At 47.7% G+C, this 24,367-nt stretch overlaps 1 protein-coding gene and 1 long non-coding RNA gene across 5 annotated transcripts in view; both read right to left on the reverse strand.

Moving 5' to 3' along the window:
* The window catches only part of EFR3B (EFR3 homolog B), a 115,118-nt gene extending 90,966 nt beyond the window's left edge, over nucleotides 1–24,152 (reverse strand). For 2 of the 4 annotated variants that reach the window (XM_074012209.1, XM_065527340.1), the window contains exon 1: nucleotides 23,889–24,152. Coding sequence is in view for 1 of the 4 variants with exons in the window: in XM_045369682.2 (XP_045225617.1) it covers nucleotides 23,410–23,416 (7 nt within the window). In the remaining 3 variants the exon portion in view is untranslated. Of the gene's footprint in view, nucleotides 1–23,409; nucleotides 23,655–23,888 lie in introns of those variants that run through there. The other 2 variants (XM_074012208.1, XM_045369682.2) reach the window with 1 other exon arrangement.
* On the reverse strand, nucleotides 21,472–22,661 carry LOC141408367 (uncharacterized). The gene is made up of 2 exons (XR_012422598.1): nucleotides 22,445–22,661; nucleotides 21,472–21,560 (listed from the first exon to the last, which is right to left on the reverse strand). It is a non-coding gene; the product is annotated as an uncharacterized lncRNA (long non-coding RNA).
* Nucleotides 24,153–24,367: the final 215 nt, after the last annotated feature.

Raw genomic sequence — 24,367 nt, forward strand, 5'->3', positions numbered from 1 at the left:
GGCACTGGGTCCTGACAGCTTAGGGGAGGTGAATTTCGAGAAGAAAAAATGGCTGAGAGAGGAAGAAGCAGTGAAAACTGAGAAGCAGGTGAAGGCACAGGGCCTGGCACTGGTGACCTTCCCGAGAAGTTGTCAGTGGGGAGGTGACATTCGAATTTCAAATAGCATGAAGTGAATAATGACTATGAAAGGGGGAAAGGTACAATCTCAGCTTCAATGACTGCGGGCTCAAGAGCACTGTAAAATATTATATAATCAGCTGAGCACGGTGGCTGACACCTGTAATCTCAGCACTTTGGGAGGCCGAGGTAGGAGGCTGGCTTGAGCACAGGAGTTTGAGATCAGCCTGGGCAACACAGTGAGACCTCATCTGAACCAAAAAAAAAAAAAAATAGCTGGGTATAGTGATGCACACCTGTTGTCCCAGCTGCTCGGGAGGCTGAAGCGGGAGGATCATTTGAGCCAGGGAGTTCAAGGCTGCAATGAGCTATGATTGTGCCACTGAATTCCAACTGGGGTGACAGAGCGAGACCTTGTCTCAAAATAAATAAATAAATGTTATAGGAATAATTTATTTAACAACAATAACAACGGGAGCTGTTGTTGCTTTGTCTCTGAATAGATCGGGGCAGATGTGCCACCTTGGTGTGCCCCCCCAACCCCTAGATGGGAACAATTGAGGGATGCAGGCTGCTTCTAACACCAGCAGTGCAGGTCTTTGGGAACCAGTGACCCCAGGCTAGGGGTGAACTGCTAAGGTGGTCCTGACACCTGACTCCAGTTGTGTCCTTAGAATCCAAAATGTGTTTTGTAGCTTTGATGATAAAATTACTGTTAATTTATTGTTGGTATTTTATAACTTGATTGGTATTCACTTTAAAAATGTTATTTATCAGTGTAAGTAATGTATTGGTTACATTTTTTGGAAGGAAGTGCTTTGTAAGCCTTTTAAGCTCCAGCAATCCCAATAAATGGGAGCAAAGGGAAAAAAGTTAATGCTTCCGTATACAGCTTTCTTTAAGGTGATCTAAGCTCCTCATGGAAATTCATTCATCTGAATACCTACTATTTGGCACCTCGAGGCATTTGATTTTTTCAAGTGCATGTGGACTCTGGGGGTAAGAAGCATTCCAATAAATAACTCGTACTCTCAAAGAGCTTGCATCATAGCGAGTAGAATCTATCACATGAAGACAATAGTGTTAGAAATCAGGATTTGGGCTTTACAACACATTTATGCTTTCCCCTTTCCCAAAATATGCCCAGTTTCCTATTGTGGTCAGCAGGCAGCCTATAAAAAGCAGGGTTACTCACCTTCAGCTTTCTCAATGAACACACAGTGTCAAATATAGAAACAGAGGAAGCTTTATTGTTATGGAGCCAAACTGATTGAGATCAAGTGTAAGTGCTTTAAATATACAGACGAACTCACAGATTTAAGACGCAGATTCTGAAAAAGCTAAAGATCCAAGATCAATCATTCAAACGCCCAAATATATCATCAGAGAGACTGTTGCAGCATGCACGTAGTGCCAGAACACAAGACAGGCGCCATGCCCAGAGCCTCCGAAACGTAGAGCCAGGGCCAGGGTGGTCATGGTGCCAAAGAGAAATTTCAGAAGCAACACTTTTGAAATGCAAAACAGAATCAGAAGCAAGCACCAGAATTCTGCAAAAATGCAAAACAAGTACTAGGTTGAGCCCTACTAAAAATGCCAAGTAAGCAGCAGGCCAAGCAGAGCCAAGACCCATTTTTAATGAAGCAGCTCTAACGCGCATGGGCCTTCTGGGAACACCTGCATGAGGAAGGAAGTCCCTCAAGCAGATTCTGCCCACCGCAAGAAGCCAGGAGCAGACAGAGTGAGAACGCAGCTGGAAAGAGACAGCTCCTGAAAAGCTCTAAATGAGGAGTGGAAAACCCTTCCTCCAATGCAGACCCTCAGGCCCCTGGAGAGGGTGACCCTGTTACTGCCACACCGTCATTAAAAGGATCGGTTGATGGTAAAATATGTATTACAAGCTCTGTAATTAACATCAGCATCAGAGCATCAGCTAACATCTATAAAGCTCTCACAATCGGTCAGGAACTGTTAGGAGGTTTGAATGCATTTTTTACCTAATCCTCCCAACAACACTGAGGTGGGGTCTATCTCCATTTTACAGATGAGCAGAATGAGGCTTAGGGCAGTTAAGTAACATTTCCAAAGTCACATTAACTGCTACACGGGGTAGCTGGATTCAAACCCAGGGCTGTCTGACTGCAGGGTCTTCACACTTAACCCCCGGCCCGCAAAGGACACACTGAGATTAATCCATTTCAGTGTGCCATTAGAAAAAAATATACTATTCCTAGCCAGGGAGTATAGGTCCTTACACAGAGGTGTCACAAGCCAGCACATTAAGGAACAGGTGAATAAGGTCATTAAAGCCTCTGTGTTCTTAGGAGAATGACATTACTGTGAGCTGTGAGGTCACAAAAGCCCCAAGGAGGAAATGGAAAAATCAATCCTTCAGCCAGGCGTGGTGGCTCACGCCTGTAATCCCAGCACTTCGGGAGGCTGAGGCGGGTGGATCACTTGAGGTCAGGAGTTCAAAACCAGCCTGGCCAACACAGTGAAACCCCATCTCTACTAAAAATACAAAAAAATTAGCCGAGGCTGGTGGGTGGGGCAGGTTGGGGGGCACCTGTAATCCCAGCTACTCGGGAGGCTGAGGCAGGAGAATCACTTGAACATGGGAAGCAGAGGTTACGTGAGCCGAGGTCATGCCACTACATGCCAGCTTGGGCGATAGGGCAAGATTTGTCTCAAAAAAAAAAAAAGAAAGAAAGAAAAAAAGAAAAATCAATCCATATCCAGATCTGCTCAGCTATGTCTGTGATTGTGCTGAGACAGTGCCAGAGGCCTAGGAGAGTCAGGTTTTGTCATTGAAGGTCCCCTGAGAGTCAGCAATGCTAATGGCAGTGTCCAAAAGGCAGGTCTGACACCCAGATGGTCCTGCTGTAAAGGCCTCCACCCACTGCCCTGCCGGCACCATCAGCCTCCCAGCTGCCAACTGGATGGACTTCCCGGGTTAGCTTCCACTGCTTGCTACTCTGCACATAAGTTGTCTTGTAGCCTGCAGCCCCAGCCTGCAGCCCCGACCAGCAGTTCTCAATAAGCCCTTTCACTGGTGCTGGGCTGCTGGTAAGAGTCCTGGTGCGGGCTGGCACAGGCCCTTGACCATCCGTCTCCTAGTATACCCACTGCCAGCACTGCAAAACAGCCCTGGGATTGTTTGCACGGATGTTTTCTTCTCTTTCAGGGTTTCCTGTTTTACTGCAATATAATTAACATGCAGTAAGATGCACACATTTAAGCATTCAGTACCTTGAGTTTCGACAACTGCTTTTACACTTGTGTAACCATCGCCCAAACAAGAGGTGGGACATTGCTAATCCCCTCACAAAGTCCCCCTTTCCAGTCAACCCACTGGCCCAACTATCTGATTTCTATTATCATAGATTTGTTTTTGCATATATTCTTACATAATGATTTCTGAAACGTAATTAGAAGAGTCTAGACAGCTACCCACAAGGCCCTTGGTGATGAAGAACACTTTTAATTATATTTACGTTCTGCCATTAAAAATACATGCTCACTTCTGAGCATTAAGTTGTAGGGAAAAAAATTAAAAATTAAAAATACGCACTCACTACATGAAGTGTAGAAAATACAAAATACGTTTTAAAAGAAAGTTGAAACCATTGCATACACTGCCTATGGCCTATGAGGTGGCCCTGCTCCTCAAGGAACAGTAAAAAAAAAAAAAGAAAGAAAGAAAAAAGAAAAAAAAATTAAAAGAAAATTTAAATCACCCATGATCCTTCCACCTAGAAATAACCACTGTTTGTGTTCTAGTGGGTTTCTTTCAGGGCCAGTACATCCGCAATTATTACAGGGTGGCTCCTCGGTGTGGCATTAGATTTTTTTTTAAAAAAATAAGTAGGCTGGGCAGGATGGCTCATGCCTATAATCCCAGCAGTTGGAGGCCAAGGCGGGTGGATCACCTGAGGTCAGGAGTTTGAGAATAGCCCGGCCAACATGGTGAAACCCCGTCTCTACTAAAAATACAAAAAAACTAGCCAGGCGTGGTGGTGCGCACCTGTAATCCCAGCTGCTTGGGAGGCTAACACAGGAGAATCACTTGAACCTGGGAGGTGGAGGCTGCAGTGAGCCCAGATCACACCACAACACTCCAGCCTGGGCAACAGAGCAAGACTCCGTCTCCAAAAAAAAAAAAAAAAAAAAGTAAGGGCCAGGTGCGGTGGCTCAAGCCTGTAATCCCAGCACTTTGGGAGGCCAAGACGGGTGGATCACGAGGTCAGAAGATTGAGACCATCCTGGCTAACATGGTGAAACCCCATCTCTACTAAAAATACAAAAAAATTAGCCGGTCGTAGTGGCAGGTGCCTGTAGTCCCAGCTACTCAGGAGGCTGAGGCAGAAGAATGGCATGAACCCAGGAGGCAGAGCTTGCAGTGAGCTGAGATCACACCACTGCACTCCAGCCTGGGGGACAGAGCAAGACTCTGTCTCAAGAATAAATAAATAAATAAATAAATAAATAAATAAATAAATAAATAAGTAAGTAAATAAAGCTCGTTGCTGTTCACTTCTGAGTAGGCCATCTACATTGCCCGTGTGAGAGGCAGCTTGAGCAAAAATCAACCTCCAGGTTGGGCACAGTGTCCCACCTGTAATCCCAGCACTTTGGAAGGCTGAGGCAAGGGGATCACTTGAGCTCAGGAGTTCAAGACCCGCCTGGCCAATATGGTGAAACTCTGTCTCTACCAAAAATACAGAAATTAGCTGGGTGTGGTGGCACACGCCTGTAGTCCCAGCTACTTGGGAGGCTGAGGCATGAGAATCACTTGAACCCAGGAGGCAGAGGTTGCAGTGAGCCAAGATTGCACCATTGCATTCCAGCCTGGGCAACAAAGTGAGACTGTCAGACTATCTCAAAAAAAAAAAAAAAAAAAAATCCTCCAATTCAAGGTGTCAACCCCTGTGGCTGAGTTGGAGCCAACATCGGAATTCACATTTATTCTCTTCTGTGGAATATGCTTGGCTCTCTTCTTTCCATCAGCAGTCACCATGGGTCTCTCGCAGTACCTCGGTTTTGTCACTCAGAAGGAGAGTGGCTAGATTTTTGGGGTTTTTTGTTGTTGTTTGTTTGGTTTTTGAGATAGAGTCTCGCTCTGTCACCCAGGCTGGAGTGCGGTGGCATGATCTCAGCTCACTGCAAGCTCCTCTTCCTGGGTTCACGCTATTCTCCTCCCTCAGCCTCCTGGGTGGCTGGGACTACAGGCGCCCACCACCACACTGGGCTAATTTTTTGTATCTTTAGTAGAGATGGGGTTTCACCGTGTTAGCCAGAATGGTCTTGATCTCTTGACCTCATGATCTGCCCACCTTGGCCTCCCAAAGTGCTGGGATTACAGGCGTGAGCCACTGCGCCCAGCAGACAGCAGCTAGTTTTTTGATATTGCCCCCTCCCCAAGGTGAATAGTCCATTTGCCATTAACTCAGACCACCCCTAACAGGTACTCCAATTTTGACAATTATTCCTCCAGCCACTTTCACAAAACACAGTAGCAGACATTCTCTTAATTTTATTTAAACTTTCTTTACTGAAAAAAAATGGCACTTTAATGATAGTCTTAATTTGAGTTGGAAGAGTTTTCCAGAGATCCAAAGAATATGAAGATGCCAGCTTCTGAGTCTCCTTTTATAGACACCCCTGAGCAATAAGGTGACTACACAAAGCCATCAACGTGGTCTGATCCATGCCATTGGCAAAGGGTATGATGAACTCTGATAATGTGTGTATGAAAACCTTTTTTAAAAAAATTGTGGTAAAATATACACAATATACAATTTGCCATTTTAGCCTTTTTTATTTATTTATTTATTTTGAGACAGAGTCTCGCTCTGTAACCTAGGTTGGAGTGCAATTGTGTGATCTCAGTTCACTGCAACTTCCGTTTCCCAGGTTCAAGCAATTCTCCTGCCTCAGCCTCCTGAGTAGTTGGGACTATAGGCATGCGCCACCATGCCTGGCTAATTTTTGTATTTTTAGTAGAGATGGGGTTTCGCCATGTTGGCCAGGCTGGTATCTAACTTCTGACCTTGTGATCTGCCCATCTCGGCCTCTTAAAGTGCTGGGATTACAGGTGTGAGCCATTGCACCTGGCCCATTTTAGACTTTTTTTTTTTTTTTTTTTTTTTGAGACAGAGTTTCACTCTTCTTGCCCAGGCTGGAGCACAATGGCACGATCTTAGCTCACCACAACCTCCACCTCCTGGGTTCAAGCGATTCTCCTGCCTCAGTCTCCCAAGTAGCTGGGATTACAGGAATGTGCCACCACGCCTGGCATTTTAGCCATTTTTAAATGTACAGTTCAGTGGCATGAAGTCCATTCACACTGTTGCACAACCATCACCATCATCTATCTCCAAAATTCTTTTCATCTTGCAAAACTGAAACTCTAACCAGTAAACAACAATTCCCCATTCTCCCTCCCCCCATTTCCTGGTAACCTCTATTCTACTTTCTGTCTCTATGAATTTGACTACTCTAGCTTCCTCATACTAGTGGAATCATACACTACTTGTCCTTGAGTGACTGGCTTATTTCCCTCACCATAATATCTTCAAGGTTCAACCATGTTGTACCATGTGTCAAGATTTTCTTCTTTTTTAAGACCGAATGTTGGCCGGGTGTGGTGGTTCATGCCTGTAATCCCAGCACTTTGGGAAGCCCAGGCAGGTGGATCACCTGAGGTCAGGAGATTGAGACCAGCCTGACCAACATGGTGAAACCCCGTCTCTACTAAAAATACAAAATTAGCATGCTTATAATCCCATCTACTCGGGAGGCTGAGGCAAGAGAATGGCTTGGCCCCAGGAGGCGGAGGCTGCAGTGAGCCGAGATCACGCCATTGCATTCCAGCCTGGGAGACACAGCAAGATTCCATCTCAAAAAAAAAAAAAAGACACTGAATAATACGTAGATACTGCATTTTTGTTTATCCGTTCGTCTGTCGATGGACACCCGGGTTGCTTCTATGGTTAGGCCATTGTGAATAATGCTGCTGTGAACATGGGTGTAAAGATGTCTTAAATCTCTGCTTTCATTTCTTTGGGGTTTATGTCTATTGGTGGGATTGCTGGATCATATGGTAATTATATTTTTCACTCTTTGAGGAGTCACCATACTGTTTTCCCATAGTGGTTGCACCTTTTTTTCCCACTACCCGTACACAGTGATGGTTCCAATTTCCCCACATCCTCACCAACACTTGGTTATTGTTTTTTTGTTTTGTTTTGTTTTGTTTTTGAGACAGAGTCTCACTCTGTCGCCTAGGCTGGGGTGCAGTGGCGCAATTTCGGCTCAATGCAACCTCCGCCTCCAGGGTTCAAGCAATTATTGTGCCTCACCCTACTAAGTAGCTGGAATTACAGGCACTTACCACCATGCCTGGCTAATTTTTATATTTTTAGAAGAGACGAGGTTTTATAATGTTGGCCAGGCTTGTCTCGAACTCCTGACCTCAGGTGATCTGCTTGCCTCGGCCTCTCAAAGTGCTGAGATTACAGGCGTGAGCCACCACGCCTGGCCAACACTTGCTTATTTTCTGCTTTTTTTGATAATAGCCATCCTAATGGGTGTGAAGTAGTATCTCACTGTGGTTTTGATTCCTATTTCCCTAATGATGAGTGATGTTGGGAGTCTTTCATATGCTTCTCGGCCACTTCTTTTTTAAAAGAGACAGGGTCTCACGCTGTTGCCCAGGCTGGAGTGCAGTGGCTATTCACAGGCTCAAGCTCGCTACTAATCAGCATGAGAGTTTTGACCTGTTCCGTTTTCATCCTGGGCTGGCTTACTCCTCTTTAGGTAACCTGGTGGTCCCCTGCTCTCTGGAGGTTACCATATTGATGCCAAACTTAATGCAGACACCAGACTGGTATAGTGAACTACAGCCCAGAACTCCTGGGCTCCAGTGATCCTCCCGCCTCAGCATCTGGAGTAGCTGGGACTACAGGCACATGTCACCATGCCCAGCTATAGATCTTTTATGAAGAAATGCCTAGTCAAATCCTTTGCTCATTTTTAATCAAAGTTGCTTGTTTTTGTTGAGCTTTAGGTGCTCTTTTCTTTATATATTCTGGAGGTTAACCTATTATCCAGGATATTATTTGTAAATATTTATTTGTAAATATTTTCTCCCATTCTGTAGGTTGCCTTTCACTGTTGAAAAGCATCATTTGATGCACAAAAGTTTTTAATTTTACTGTAGCTCAATTGATAATGGTCTCTTTTTTTTTTTTTTTTAAATAAACGGAGTTTCGCTCTTGTTGCTCAGGCTGGAGTGCAATGGTGCAATCTCGGCTCACTACAACCTCTACCTCCCGGGTTCAAGTGATTCTCCTCCCTCAGCCTCCTGAGTAGCTGGGATTACAGGCATGTGCCACCGTGCCCAGCTAATTTTTGTATTTTTAGTAGAGATGGGGTTTCTCCATGTTGGTCAGGCTGGTTTCAAATTCCCGACCTCAGGTGGCCCACCTGCCTCAGCCTCCCAAAGTGCTGGGATTATAGGCGTGAGCCACCATGTCTAACCTGATAATGGTGTTTTCAATAAGAATCTATGTGGGATATAAGAGAAGAGCGTTGGAATAAAACAGACCTGTTTTTTTTTTTTTTTTTTCTTAGCCATGCCACTTAACGATCTGGGTGACTTGCACAAGGCATTTAACTTATCCGAAAATGGCAGAGGAAGCAGGGAAAGGCATACCCACCATGCAGAAGTTTTGTGAAACCAGAATGCATGCAGAGCAAGAATTGTAGCACCAGCACTTGGAAGGGACACGGCTCCTACCTACCGCTACACCAGTGGGGGTCATGCCATTAGACAGACAGACACTGAATTCACAAAGGGAGCATTATCCCTGTCTTACCAATGAGGAAATTTACGCATAGCCAGGTTACATAAAGAACCTGAGATGGCAGCACCTGCATTCCCTCTGGGATCTTCTGAAAACTTCTACTCTGGCTGTACCACCAGCCCCGGGTGCCTCAGCTGCAGAACAGAAGAGCTGGAAAACCCTTCCAGCCCGTTCATTCCAGCTCTCTGAGTTTACGGATGATGAAACTGAAGCTGAAAGAGGTTGAGAATCTTGCCCAAATTTACACAGCAATCACCTCTAATGGCCAACTCTCCCCCTTGTCCAGAAATGTCCTTGATAAAATAGAAGGACGGTGCTGGCGCCTCCCAGTGCCACCCATGCCTCTCCAGAACGCTCAGCCCACTCTCTGAGAGTGCTGTCTGGGGGAGAGGAGGACGTTTTGAGCAGCCCTGTGGAAAAGCTTTTGGACAGTCAGACGTGCTTACTGTATTTGCCAGCTGCTGGGCCCAGGCCTGCCTGTAGGATCACGCACTTTTAGGAGCTGGATGACAGCAATGGGAAGACCCTGCTGTTTTTCCCTCTTCTGCTTTGTCTGTATATGACCTGAAGACCTGCTACTGCACACAAGCTGAAGGTGCACAAGGCTGCTTAGTGGTTTATCAGGAACACTCCAGCTGGCTGCTTCCAGGCAACGAGATACAGACATTTACTGCCTCTGCCTCAAAGGGCCTTTTCATCATTCTTTTTTGTAAAGAAAAAAAAGCACAAGTAATATGAATGGAAATCAAAATAGAGACTTATCCATAATTATACCATTAAATGACCTTCCTTTCAGAAGAAAAGACTGTGACATTTATCCTGAGTGCCACAAACCAAGGAGGAAATCCATGAGAAGTCCTTCTAACAGCCTTAACCGTTTCAGCAGGAAGGCCGAGGGGCTGTGTCGGCAACCAACACCTCCAAGTATGGAGGAAAACTCAAACGGCTGTATTCTAATACATTCTTTATTTATTTGGAACAAAAATCCATGAAAAGACATGTTGAGATGACAAAATATGATTGCTGTCACTACAGGACTCTCTCTGACCTTAGAGAAATCCCCAGCCCATGTTCATTGATACCCTGGAAACACCGGCTGCTATGTAGGTGTAGACTAATGGATGATATGTATCATTATTTTATAGTCAGATGCAAACATTTGGACTCTTACTACTACATACCAAAGTTCCCTGTCAGATGCTAGGAAAAACAAAGCTGATTAAGCTAGTGTCCTCAAGAGGTTCACTGATCTGTTGTGTAAAGAAATAAATGACAATAGTAAACTCTAAGATACAGTAGAGGAGACCTGGAGGGAGCCTGCAGAGCTCCAGATTTTCCCAGCATCCACCCTGTATGCTTCTGCTCTAGAAGCATCCCTCCTGCACACGCTGTGAGCAGCTATACGGTGCTAGGGATGCATCCCTTCACTGTAAGTCGTTCATTTCTATGAGATCTTCAGGCAAGGTCTTCATAAATGTTCTCGTAATTTAGGGATTATCCTTCATGCAATGCACAAACAGTATTTCTTTTTACCCAGCTAAAAAGAAAGTGAGGAAATGGAAAGAAGTCTTTATGAATAGCTATGACAAGGGTGGGATGGGAGCTCGGCCAAGCTAAGATTCAAGACTCCTGGCTTCTGAATGCTTGAGTTTATCTGGGACCTTCTGCATGGTAATAAGACAGTTAGCATTTGAATCTAGGAATCCTAATTCTCAGATTATAGACAAACCACTTTGTCAGGATAAAGGACGTACTACAGAGCACCGAGCTTAAAAGGCCCTGTGGGTCCCCAATGAGGGACTTGTATAACCCAAGTCCTAGACGTAAGGCCATAAGTTATCTATGTAAAATCTATGAAAATATTCAATTTGGAGTTCTCTAATAGTAAAATTTGCTGTTTGGCATAAGACATGTGCAGTTGCCGTCAGGCACAAAGCAGTGTTTTAATGTCACGTGAAGCTCTGTGAATGCTTGCTTAGGAGGCAATGGAGTGAACAGACTTGAACCAGCTGCATGACCTTGGGCATGTTATTGAACTCCTGAATCTCAGCATTCTCCACCCAACCACAGAAATGATGATGACATCCACCTCCAGAGAGTTCTTCTGAATTGAGATAATGAATAGAATGGCATGGAATAAACATTGCAAAATTTTAGTCATGCATACGAATTTAGAATTGCATAAGGATTTAGATAAAGATGTCACCTCTGTCCTCTTTGTGGCTTAAGAGATTTTCTTGTCTTTCCAGTGCAGAGATGAGAGGGACACAGTCATGGACTGCTGACCTGCGGGCAGCCCTCTAGAGGATGAGGACGTATTCAAGGTAATCAGTTCATGGTTGTCCCCTCTCAGGGTGGATAGACAGCACTGAGGCAGGCTCCTTAGTATCTCAGGAGCCCTGTTTCTATGTTCTTACTACCCAGACCCTTCTAAGGATTTTCATTAACAAATACAGCCTATATATGACACACTCATCCTTGTATGCAGGGACTGTCACTTTCTGGAAAGGGTATGGCTATATTCCAGAAGCATCCATAAAAATTACCTGCATGGGTCGGGTGCAGTGGCTCATGCCTGTAATCCCAACACTTTGAGAGGCCGAGGCAGGCGGATCACCTGAGATCAGGTGTTTGAGACCAGCCTGGCCAACATGGCGAAACCCCGTCTCTACTAAAAATACAAAAAACTAGCCAGGCATGGTGGCAGCCACCTGTAATCTCAGCTACTTGGGAGTCTGGGGCAGGAGAATCGCTTGAACCTCGGAGGCAGAGGTTGCAGTGAGGCGAGATCACACCACTGTACTCCAGCCTGAGTGACAGAGGGAGACTCCATCTCCAAAAAAAAAAAAAGAATTACTTGCATGGTAATAATGTCACCTTTCACAGGTATGGTGTCCTGCAATATAAGTCCATGTACATAGACATTATCTCATTTGATCCCCCTCATACACCCTCACGAGTGGGGCAGACTAATTATCCCACCTCTCCAGGGGGAAGAATGAGCTCAGACAAAGACGAACTAAATGTCCAGGGCCCTCTGGCTGGAAGATGGTCATCTGGGACTTGGACCACCATGTGTCCATCAATTCCAGCCTAACCCATGGACTGCACAGCTTTGCTGTCTAGGGATAAGGGATCTGCACAGGACTGGGCCTGCACCACACAGCCCGGTCCCAGCTCCACCTCTTAGAAGCACCAGTTGCTGCCTGGACCTGAAGATGAAGGGAAGGAATTTTTCATTTGTGTGTTTTTTGGTTCTTTTTTTTTTTGGAGACAGAGTCTCGCTCTGTCACCAGGCTAGAGTGCAGTGTGCAATCTCAGCTCACTGCAACCTCTGTCTCCCGGATTCAAGCGATTCTCCTGCCTTAGCCTCCTGAATAGCTGGGACTACAGGCACACACCACCATGCCCAGCTAATTTTTGTATTTTTAGTAGAGATGGGGTTTCACCATGTTGGCCAGGATGGTCTCAATCTCTTGACCTCATGATCTGCCCACCTCAGCCTCCCAAAGTGCTGGGATTACAGGCGTGAGCCACTGCGCCTGGCCAGGGAAGGAGTTTTAATTCACACCCAAACCATCAGAAGAGCAGAAGCTCCTCCTGCAATGCCAGGTTCCCGGTTTCTGCTCTTCTCCAGGCCAAGCACTGACTGACCATGGAACCCATCTCTAAGAACACTGCCCATCAGGTGTGTGTGACCCAGCCTTGGTGGTGACACCCCATTCTGCAGTCTGCCTGTCTCTGAAAGGCATGCCCACGCTTTCTTTCCAGGCCATTGTCGGTGCTTGCGTTGTCTTCCGCCCTCCTCAGCCTGCCCTCTGGCCTGTCTCTCAGGACCTATCCTCACTATGGTCCCCAAAGCTCTTCCTGGGGCCCTTCTTTCTCTTTGACAAAGTAAAGGGAGGTGGGAAAGGTGCCAAGAGTGAGAAGTGAGAGAAGTGATCCAGAAGTGAGAGCTCGCAGCCTCGCTGTTGACTGGCCTGGGACCTTCAGCCCTGCGTCTTACATTCTCTTGCCCTTCCCAAATTATTAATAATGCATGAGTCTGAAGTGCAGTGAGCTCCACAGAGAAAGACCTGTGTTCTCTGGACTATTCAGAATGTTCTAGGGACAGTGTGACAGGAGGCTGAGTCCACACTCCGGAGCTGGAATGCTGAGGTCCAAATCCCAGACTTTTCACATAACTGGGTGGCCATGGAGAAGTGATTAAACCTCTCAACACCTCAGTTTTCTCATTTCTAAAATGGGAATACTAATCCTTCATCATAGAGTTTGGGGAAGATTATATAAGACATAAAAACTGCTTAGTACAGACAAGTTTATCCCCATAAAAAAGTGCTTAGAATTCTGCCTGGCACAGGCCGGGCAAAGTGGCTCATGCCTGTAATCCCAGCACTTTGGGAGGCCAAGGCGGGCAGATCATGAGGTCAAGAATTCAAGACTAGCCTGACCAACATGGTGAAACCCTGTCTCGACTAAAACTACAAAAACGTTAGCCGGGCAGGGTGGCGTGCACCTGTTAATCCCAGCTACTCAGGAGGCTGAGGCAGGAGAATCGCTTGAACCCAGGAGGCAGGGGTTGTGGTGAGCAGAGATCACACCACTGCACTTCAGCCTGGGTGACAGAGCGAGACTCCGTCTCAAAAAAAAAAAAAAAGAACTCTGCCTGGCACACAGTGGTGCCCAATGAATGGAAGCCACATTAACAGAAACCGTGCTGTTATTCAGAACCCACCTGAGGCTGAAATATATACAGTGAGTCAGAAGTTACAAAGAAGCAAATGAAAACGATGATGCCTCGCTCAGAATGCATTCATTCAACATGGTTTTTGAGGACCATTCAACATGGTTTTTGAGGACCAGGCAGTGTTCTGTGCCCTAAAGATGCAGTAGAGAACAAGAGAAATGTGTTCTCTGCCAGGTGCAGTGGCTCATGCCTATAATCCCAGCACTTTCTTTTCTTTTCTTTTCTTTTTTTTTTTTGGAGACTAAGTTTCACTCTTGTTGCCCTGGCTGGAGTGCAGTGGTGTGATCTTGGCTCACTGCAACCTCTGCCTCCCAGGTTCAAGCGATTCTCCTGCCTCAGCCTTCTGAGTAGCTGGGATTACAGATATGTGCCACCGCACCCAGCTAATTTTTGTATTTTTAGTGGAGACAGGGTTTCACCATGTTGGCCAGGTTGGTCCCGAACTCCTGACCTCAGGTGATCCACCCACCTCAGCCTCCCAAAGGGCTGGGATTACAGGAATGAGCCGCCAAACCCAGCCAATCCCAGCACTTTGGGAGGCCGAGGTGGGCGGATGACCTGAGGTCAGGAGTTCAAGACCAGCCTGGCCAACATGGTGAAACTCCGTCTCCACTAAAAATACAAAAACTAGCCAGGTATGGTGGTGCGCGCCTGTAATCCCAGCTACTTGGGAGGCTGAGGCAGGAGAATCACTTGAACCCGGGCGGCAGAGGTTGCAGTGAGCTGAGATTGCGCCACTGCACTCCAGCCTGGGTGACACAGCGAGACTGTGTCTCAAAAAAAACCACAAAAGAGAAATGTATTCTCTGCTTTCATGGAGCTTACAGTTTACTAGGGGAAACAAACAAGAGAAATATTAGTGATGAATGGCCATACGGTGAATTAAAATATGGTATGCAAAGGAGTGTGACCAGATGGCCTCCTGAGATGGTGAAAGCAAGAACAGCTTCTCAGTGAGAGATCTCAGAAGATCACATCATCTATCAAAAGAAAAATCAGGCCAGGCACGGTGGCTCACGCCTGTAATCCCAGTACTTTGGGAGGCTGAGGGGGGTGGATCACCTAAGGTCAGGAGTTCAAGACCAGCCTGACCAACAGGTGAAACCCTGTCTCTACTAAAAATACAAAAAAATTAGCCAGGCATGCCGGCTCACGCCTGTAGTCCTAGCTACTTGGGAGGCTGAGGCATGAGAATCGTTTGAACCCAGGAGGCAGAGGTTGCAGTGAGCTGAGATCGCGCCACTGCACTCCAGCCTGGGCAACAGAGTGAGACTCGGTCTCAAAAAAAAAAGAAGGAAAAAAAGAGAAATCATATCCACAATTGCAAAGGGGCTGGAGCCTCTGTGAGCAAACCAGGAGGCAGCCGAGAGCAGGGTCAGTGGCAATTCCACCGAGGGAAATCAGTCACTCAACCTCTCCACAAACTCGCATTTGGACCAATCCTAATACCATGCAAATAGATAAAGAGCAGATTAAGATGACTATATTTTCAAAAGAAATATCTAATTTAGACCAAGGTTTAGGCAGTATCTCCTCTTCTAGGATGAATTCCTCTCAAATCTTAGCATCCCAAAAAAGCTGTATTCGTCCTAGGCAATCTCATTAATTTTACAATGCTAATGAATCTTGTAAATGACTTTCCCCTTCTTAATTTTGGCCTACAGTAAGCTCAAAATGGAATTTGCAACATGGCCTGCTTATATGCATTTTTTTCTCTGAAATGACTTTATTCCTGGCTTTTTTTTTTGTCTAAGATTTTCTTTGCTTTGATCTCTTTATGTATTGTCATGTGTGTGTAAAACATATGCCCCAAATCTTCTTCAGAATAAATGTATAACTCTAGGTAATTTATTTTCTATTTTAAAATCAACTTTTTAAAAATAACTGCTTATATAACCCCCATTTTAGGTACCATGGAAAAAAATTTTTTTAAGTTTCAGTTCACCTTTTCCTCACCCTTACCCCTGCACCCCCACAAAGAGCTTTTTTTTTAAAGGAGCCAACATCATCCTTTGCATATGCACAGAAACTTGTGGTCCAAAGCTTTCTTGCTCCTTAGGCCACCACCTGTGGCTGCAATAACTGTCTCCTCCTCTGCTTCTCTTCATTTTCATATCACCTCCCACCACCCTGCACAGCTGCCCCCAGCTTGATTTCACTTCACATCACTTGAGCAAATCAGTCCTTCGACAGTTTCAAACCATCAATGGCTCCCACTGCTCACAGGAATAAGTGCAAACTCCTTATCTTGACATTATCGCCTTATCTTTTTTTTTTTTTTTTTGAGACAGAGTTTCACTCTTGTTGCCCAGGCTGGAATGCAGTGGCACAATCTCGGCTCACAGTAACCTCCACCTCCCAGGTTGAAGTGATTCTCCTACCTCAGCCTCCCAAGTAGCTGGGATTACAGGCATGCACCACCACACCCCGCTAATTTTGTTTTTTGTTTTTGTTTTTGTTTTTGTTTTTGAGACGGAGTCTGCTCTGTCGCCCAGGCTGGAGTGCAGTGGCCGGATCTCAGCTCACTGCAAGCTCCACCTCCCGGGTTTACGCCATTCTCCTGCCTCAGCCTCCCGAGTAGCTGGGACTACAGGCGCCCGCCACCTCGCCCGGCTAGTTTTTTTTTGTATTTTTTTTAGTAGAGACGGGGTTTCACCGTGTTAGCCAGGATGGTCTCGATCTCCTGACCTCGTGATCCGCCCGTCTCGGCCTCCCAAAGTGCTGGGATTACAGGCTTGAGCCACCGCGCCCGGCCTCTGTATTTTTTTTTTAGTAGAGATGTGGTTTCACAAGGTTGGTCAGACTGGTCTCGAACTCCTGGCCTCAGGTAATCTGCCTGCCTTGGCCTCCCAAAGTGCTGGGATTGCAGGTGTGACCCACCGCAACTGGCCTATCTCTTCATCTATCACATAATTCTCCCCTTAAACTCTGCTCAAACCCAGCGAGCCCCCCGACTCTCCCTGGACAGGTCTTCTCCATCCCCACCTCCACACACACTTCCTCACATTGGTGCCTCCACCAGCCACACCCACCTCCCTTCTCCTCTACTCCTCGGTAGAGGAGAAATGGCTGTTGCTTCTGAAGCCTGCCCAGATGACTCCACCTAGCACGGGTCTCTTCCACTTCAAGATACTGCTGGCTGAACACCTGATGAGTAACTCCATTCCGCTTTGCAGAACAGTACAATTTTACCGAACTTTGTATCATTTAATTGTTTGCATGTTTTATAACTTGTTTGCCCAGTTAAATTCTAATGTTCTTGACAGAAACTACTTTTGCATATTCTTCCATCCCTCATGATGGCCTCTGTAGTATCATACATAGCTGCTATTCCATAAATACTTGATAGCTTATATCCCTAGTCTATATCCCTTCCAAACACAGAGCAGACAGCAAAAGACAAGCAAGTAGTTAATAACTCATACTCCCATGACAATTCACTAACACGCAAATAGTTAGAAGATAAAGAAGTGTTTCACTAATAATAAAGAATGCAAGTTAAAGTGATATACATTTTCTATCAAATTAGCAAGTACTGGGGAAAAAAATCTTAATCTTGAATGCTCTTGAGAGTACAGGGAGATAGGTGATTTTATAACTGCTAGGAGAAGTATAATGGATACAAAGTGAAAATAATTGGACAATATGTAACTAGTCTTAAAATGTTTATATACCTTGACCAATCCATTAGAAGGGCTACAGTCTAGGGAAAAATTCCAAAGTTCACAGAAAGCTTTGAGTACCAAGTACTTCTCCAGGGGCAGTAATACAGAAACACCCCTAAATGTACAATAACAAAATTATACATCCTTTCAGTGCACCATTACATAGACATTAAAAATGATAGCCAACGAGCATACTAACTTGTGGGGCATGCTTATATTCTAGTGCCAAGTGGAAAAAAAAAAAAAGGATACGAAACGTTTTAAAATGAATGATTTCAGGCCAGGTGTGGTGGTTCATGCCTGTAATTCCAGCACTTTGGGAGGCTGAGGTGGGAGAAATGCTTAAGGCCAGGAGATCAAGACCAGCCTGGGCAATATAGTGGGACCCCATCTCTACAAAAAACAAAAAATTAGCTGGGCATGGTTGAACATGCTCCTGAGTAGTCCCAGCTACTCAGGAGGCTGAAGCAGGAGGATCAATTAAGCTCAGGAGGTTAAGGCTATAGTAAGCCATGATAGTGTCACTGCACTCCAGCCTGGGGGAGAGTAAGATCCTGTCTCTAAAATAATGAATGGTTCCAACCACCTAAACAAACGCATGGAAAGAAAGATACTAGAAGAGTAAACGTTATGTTTATAGTTTACTGTATTTTCTAGATTTTCTGGAGGGATTAGATGATTGTTTACATTTTTCCTTTGTTTGATACAAGGAACGGTATCACAGTACTGTTCTTAATCTTATGGAACAAAAATTCTTATTTGTTTTATTTTTGCCTTTAAAAGAAAAATTAAGGGCCAGGCATGGTGGCTCACACCTGTAATCCCAGCACTTTGGGAGGCCAAGGTGAGCGTATCAGTGTGAGGTCAGGAGTTCGAGACCAGCCTGGCCAATGTGGTGAAACCCCATCTCTACTAAAAATACAAAAATTAGCCAGGCGTGGTGGCACGCGCCTGTAATCCCAGCTACTCGGGAGGCTGAGGCAGGAGAACTGCTTGAACCTGGGAGGTGGAGGTTGCAGTGAGTCAAGACCACGCCACTGCACTCCAGCCTGGGCAACAGAGCAAGACTGTCTCAAATAAATAAATAATTAAAAAATTTTAAAAAAACTAACTAGGAAACAGAGAAAGGAGAGTTAAGAAAAGGGGCAGGGAAAGTGGGGGCAGCTCTCTTATCCTAATTCATCTCTGCCATGAGATAAACACTGCTGTCATCTTTCCAGAGGCAGGAAAGAGGCTCAGAAATGCTCGAGTTCAAGATTACCCGAGGGTCGGAGCTAGGGTTCAGACCTAGGCTGTGGGGTTCTTGGTGCTCCTTGAAGCCAGGATCAAAAAGAAATAGCAAGGAAAGGGCTGGAGGAGGTGAACATAAAACCAGAGCGGTAATTGATGTCATATATAGAAGTTTGCTTTAAATGGGTAAATTGTGGATGATTTTTTTTCTCCACTCTTTTCCAGATTTTCTGTAATATAATATTACCTTTTTTATTTTTATTTATGTACAAGAAAAAACTGTGACCACTTGTATTCACTGAACTGTGAGCAGCAAGAGAGAAAACAGGCTCACCTGGCCCCCTTCTCACGGGGAATAAAAGAGTTGGAGTGGTGGGTAGGAGGGGGAAGGGCACACAGCTCCCACATGCACAGACCATACCTGGCATCTTGGGGCTGCAGAAACCTCAGGATCTGGGGGAGGAGGCTGATGCATGTGTGTGCACATGCGCACATGTGCTGTGGGATCGCCCGTGAGGAGGAGCAGGGCATCCATGGAGATTTCTGCAGAGGTAAGACTTTGCCCCTCAGGGGGAGCCTGCCTTGCCCTGTAGTTTCTCCACCCTTCTGGCATCAGTCTCACTCACCAAACAGGATTCCGTCAAGCACATTTTTGGTGTGGTTTTTTGTTTTGTTTTGTTTTGTTTTGATATGGAGTCTTGCTCTGTTGACCAGGCTGGAGGGCAGTGATGCTATCTCCGCTCACTGCAACCTCCGCCTCCCAGGTTCAAGCAATTTTCCTGCCTCAGCCTCCCCAGTAGCTGGAATTACAGGTGTGTGCCACCATGCCTGACTAATTTTGTGTTTTTAGCAGGGATGGGGTTTCACCATGTTGGCCAGGCTGGTCTCAAATTCCTGACCTCAGGTGATCCACCCACCCTGGCCTTCCAAAGTGCTGGGATTACAGGCCTGATCCACTGTGCCCAGCCCAAGCACATTTTCAAAAAGTTGTTTGCTGTTGCTATTTCCTTACAGTCAGCATTCTCAACCACTAAGCGGGACGAGAGGCATTTGCTGAGGATGAGGCAGCACTCAGCGGTGAGGAAGAATTAGGGCAGCTTTGGTGTTAGTGGGATCGGGGTGCGCAGACTGTGGTTGGGGAAATCCTTTCCAAATGTCCCTCCTAGCTGGCTGCCCTAATTCAGAGGGTGGCATTTCTCAGAGCTCTGTCTCACCTCAGTGGGGAAATGGGATTCTCCAGCCCACATGAGAGCAACAGGGAAACTCTTAGCTGTATAATTTTTTTTTTTTTTTTTTTTGAGACAGAGTCTCGCTCTTGTCTCCCAGGCTGGAGTGCAATGGCGCTAATCTCAGCTCACTGCAACCTCCGCCTCCCGGGTTCAAGGGATTCTCCTGCCTCAGCCTCCTGAGTAGCTGGGATTATAGGTGCCTGCCACCATGCCCGGCTAATTTCTGTACTTTTGGTAGAGACGTGGTTTCGCCATGTTGGCCAGACTGGTCTTGACCTCCTGACCTCAGGTGATCTGCCCACCTCAGCCTTCCAAAGTGCTGGGATAACGGGCGTGAGCCACCGCGCCCAGCCTTAGCTGTATAATACTAACAAAAGGAAAAGCTCATGGGAATCCATTTTTGCAGAGAATTTGCTAATGATCTTCCCACCCCAGTAAAAATGCTTTCATTTTTTCATGTCCCTTGTCAATCTGCCTTCATAGGATTCCCACACAAAACTGTGGGCAGTCACTGTGTCCTTTTGGAGAGCCATTTCCAGAAAGCGATGGGTTTAGGGATGACTGAGTGGTGAGGAGACAGCTGGGGTGAGTCTGAGAAAGAGAAGTGGCTCAGCGGCCTGGCACTGGCACAGTCGAGGTGATGTGCGAGTGTAAGCGGGGGTGGCAGGTGATACAAACAGGCCTGTGCCCGAGTTGGCAGAGAAGAGAGGAGGGAACAGGTCCAAGGGGGCCCAAAGGGGACAGGCTCTTGAGCAACCAGTTTCAGGAGCTCGGAACCTCTTGTGATGCTCACAACGGACCTGGAAGGTAGACAGACATGCATTTCACTTTTGTATACAGGGATTTAATTCTGAATGACAATCCCACTTGCCTAAAGTCACCCAGCCATCAAAGGGCTCCTGGATTAAGATGGGATGACCCCAGAACAAGGATTCCTTCTATCCTGGATAGCACTGTGTCCTTCAGCAAAGACATGGGGCTCCCAGTCTCCCATAAGCAGAATGAAGAAGGCTGAGCTGTGGAGGGCAGAGGCAGGGTGAGGAGGAGGAAGGATGGGAGATCCTCCAGAGCTGGAAAGATGGGAAGACAAATTTATAGTGGCACAAGTCACCAAGGTGGGTGGACAAGGGACACCTTTACCTAAAGCTCTTAGGTGACTTTTGGCTCCACAGGGGGGCCTCTCTGCCCATCAGTTAATAAAACCCCTGGTGGTATTTTTCTAATGAGCCTTTATAGGACACATGGGGGAGGCTAGGAGGTGGGAGGGGGAGAAGCACAGTGCCAGGAGGCCCCTGTTTTCATTCTGCCCTGTTCCATCTGTGTCACTCTGGAAAAATAACTTGTAAAACAAGAAGAAAATAGCAATTATAAGAAGTCCGTAATTCCATGCTCCCCCTCGACCTCCTTACTCACTTTTTTTCATCACTATTGATTTCTGGTGAGAAAATGACTTTAAATATCACACAAACCCTTTCTTTTCATGAAAGTCAGGAATATGTTAAAATCCAGGCAGCTGAGTCCTCACCGGGGGAGTGGGCTCCCTCCCACACCTCCTAAGATCAGACTCTGCACCCAGCAACTCAGTAATAATTTCCCACCCAAGCTTGGTGTGACTTTCCTTTGCCGCAGGCAACTGCCCAGAGGATTCCTCCATTACAATCTTTCTATGAATCATTCAGGGTAAATACCATCTCTGTTTGCATCTGGGGAAATAAAAATATAAAAGAAAAATGAAAATCTGTGATGTGTCTGAAAATAGCACCCAGATGCATTGGCTCCCCAGTTCACCTTTCTGACTATCCAGCTCTTCCTTGTCTTGCTTCATACAACAGAGGCAGCCTGGGACCCCCACCTTCAGATATCTCAAATTATCTGGGGCTAAGTACAATGAGGCAGTCCAGCAGAACCCAGTTCCTAATTCTGACCCATTCTGATGAGCCTGTCCTAACTCCTTCCCCACTGCAGGTGCCCCTGCAGTCACATGCTTTTGTCAAATGATCTGCAGCTTCAGGCTGCTCCCTCTGCAGAAAAGAATAGGGGTAAAACAGAGAGAGTAAAAAATATATCTATCTATCTATCTATCTATCTATATATATATATATATATAGCTCACAACCTCTGGCTTATAAAGCACAACCGCCTTGTTACCTTTCCCCAGAGTCCCCAGTGGTCAGCAGCACAGCCTCTCAGGCCAACCTCCCCCTCCCCCCACTTGGTCCAAGAGAAATGGTACTTGCTGAGGGGACCTGCTGATGTCTCACCCTGGATCAGAAATGCAAATGTATTTTTGAGCAACTGGGCAGGGAAGGAGACTGATGAAAAAGTTGAGTCAGTCTCTTTCTTTCTCTTTCTTTCTCTCTCTCTCTCTCTCTCTCTCTCTCTCTCTCTCTCTCTCAGTAGGGGGGCCCACCAATTGCTGAGCCTTTCCACCAGGCTCTCAGTTTCCTCTGCCTCTAACAAACTTTGTGACTCACAGTCTGTTCCAGGAGCGAGGCAGCTGAGCAGCCGAGCAGCCTCAATGATGGGTTAAATTGGGAAAGCAATCTTCTCCAAACACTGACCCCTCAAGTGCAGCCTGAGCCCATACCTTGCAGTGGGGGTGGGAGGTGAGCACAGCTTCAATTCTTTTGCTGGCCCTAGAAGAGCTGCCAGAGACCTGGGTTTTCAATGGACTTACGTCTACTGGGATCACACACTCACGCACAGCCCTTGATGGGCTGCAGGTTCGGGAATGCAGTCCATTCTGAGACTGGTCTAGGTCTCCAGTGCTCCATTCATCAGAGCTGCACTGTGGGACCCAACGCCCTCTCTCTTCTTCACCCACACTGCCTGCAAAACCAGAAGGATTCCTGGCAAATGATCAAGCAGAGCCGTGCATCGTGAGGGTCTGGCTAACTGTTGCACGGCAGTTGAGGGGATGGCAGTGGAGGCGGGGAGAGGTCAGGGCTGTGCTGCACTCTCAGCAGCGTCTCCTCCCTTCATCACTGCGGAGGACAAATCTGGAAGTTGGGGAACCTGGATCCCGCAGGGCGGCAGGGGCAGGCAGAGGCCGAGTCCATTCAGGCCGGCGAGACGAGACTCGGCCACTGACTGCTTCCCGGGCCTCGGCGCCGCCTCCCGCCTTCTCTGAGCCGCGCAGACGACCGGCCGCGGGCGTCTCCCTCAGCCCTGGACCGGCTTCCCGCAGAAAACTACCAGGCACAAACCGCTTTTGTTAATTTCGCAAATGCTGCCACACGACCACCTCCTCCAGCACTCCCGGTCTGCTCGGCTCGGGAGACCCGCTTTCCCCTGAGCCTCCGCCCCCCGAAGGACCACCGCCCAGCACCAACACGCGCCGGGCCTGGAGAGGACCCCAGGGTCCCCGGCCCGAGGCATCTTTGTCCTCGCAGCGCAGACGCGCGCGCAGAGAGCAACCGCAACAGCCCCGCCGGGCACCGGGTCGGCTGCCTGGCCCCGCGCCGGGGCCGCGCAGGGGGACAATGGTTCGCGCCCGGGAAGTTTGCGGAGTCGCCCCCGCGGGCTCGGGCCCGGGCGCGGAGCCCTCCTTACCGTACATCTCGGCGGGGCGCGCGCCTCCCGGGAGGCCGGCGTCGCAGCGGCGTTCCCAGCCAGCCCTCTGCGGCGCCCGCCTTTCATTCACAGTCGGGGCGGGGGCTGGCGGCGGCCGACAGGAGCCCGGGAGGGGAGGGAGCAGACGCGGGGGCCGGCCGCGGGCGGGACGGAGCCGGGCACAGCCAGCCCATTCAGCGCCGGGCTGGCCGCGGCCGCCTCCGCTCGGGTTGCTGGGCCCGGCTGCGCGCAGGGGGCGGGGGCTATGCTAATATAATGCCCCTCCCTCCCGGCTCGGCCAACCCGCGGCCGCTGCGAGCCCCTCGCCCCGCCCCGCCCCTGCGCCCCGCCCCCCAGAAACCCACAGCCTGAGATGCGCGTTTTCCGAGGCTGTCGCCCTAAGGGCTGCGGCGTGCACCTGCGGAGCTACCCATCCCAACTCCCTGCTCCTGTCGGAGCGCTCGGAAGCTCTCCCTAACCTGGGGTCCTCGAGGTCAGCCGGGGCGCTGGGAGCTGCAGGTGCACCCCTCCTCCAGTTCTGTCCAGGCTGCGTGGGCTAAGCCGGGGGTGCAAGGATGGGAATTGGGGGATAACCTCCACCCTCTCCTGGCTACCTTAGCTGAGCGCCATTCTCTGATGAAGCCCTCCAGCCCTCAGCTGCGCCCTACGAGCTACTCTCTTGCTAGGTGCCCAGCCACTCTGGCTAGGTGCTTGCTACCACCAAACAGCGTCCTTCCTGGGTCAGGGACGCAGGAAACGCACCCCACTCCCAACCCCCAAGGGCTGCAGGAAGTCCGCTTGCTTTTCCTCTCCCCGATTTATATGTGTAATTCGCAAGCTTTGCCGCCAGGATCCTCTCTAGCTGAGCCCCAGGGCCGACTTGAATTCCAGCTCTGCACCTGCCGTGACCCTGTGAGGAAGAGGCACAGAGAGGCAGGGGCTCATGCTTACGCCCCAC

This window comes from Macaca fascicularis, chromosome 13, assembly GCF_037993035.2.
Source record: "Macaca fascicularis isolate 582-1 chromosome 13, T2T-MFA8v1.1".
NCBI classification, from domain to species: domain Eukaryota; kingdom Metazoa; phylum Chordata; class Mammalia; order Primates; family Cercopithecidae; genus Macaca; species Macaca fascicularis.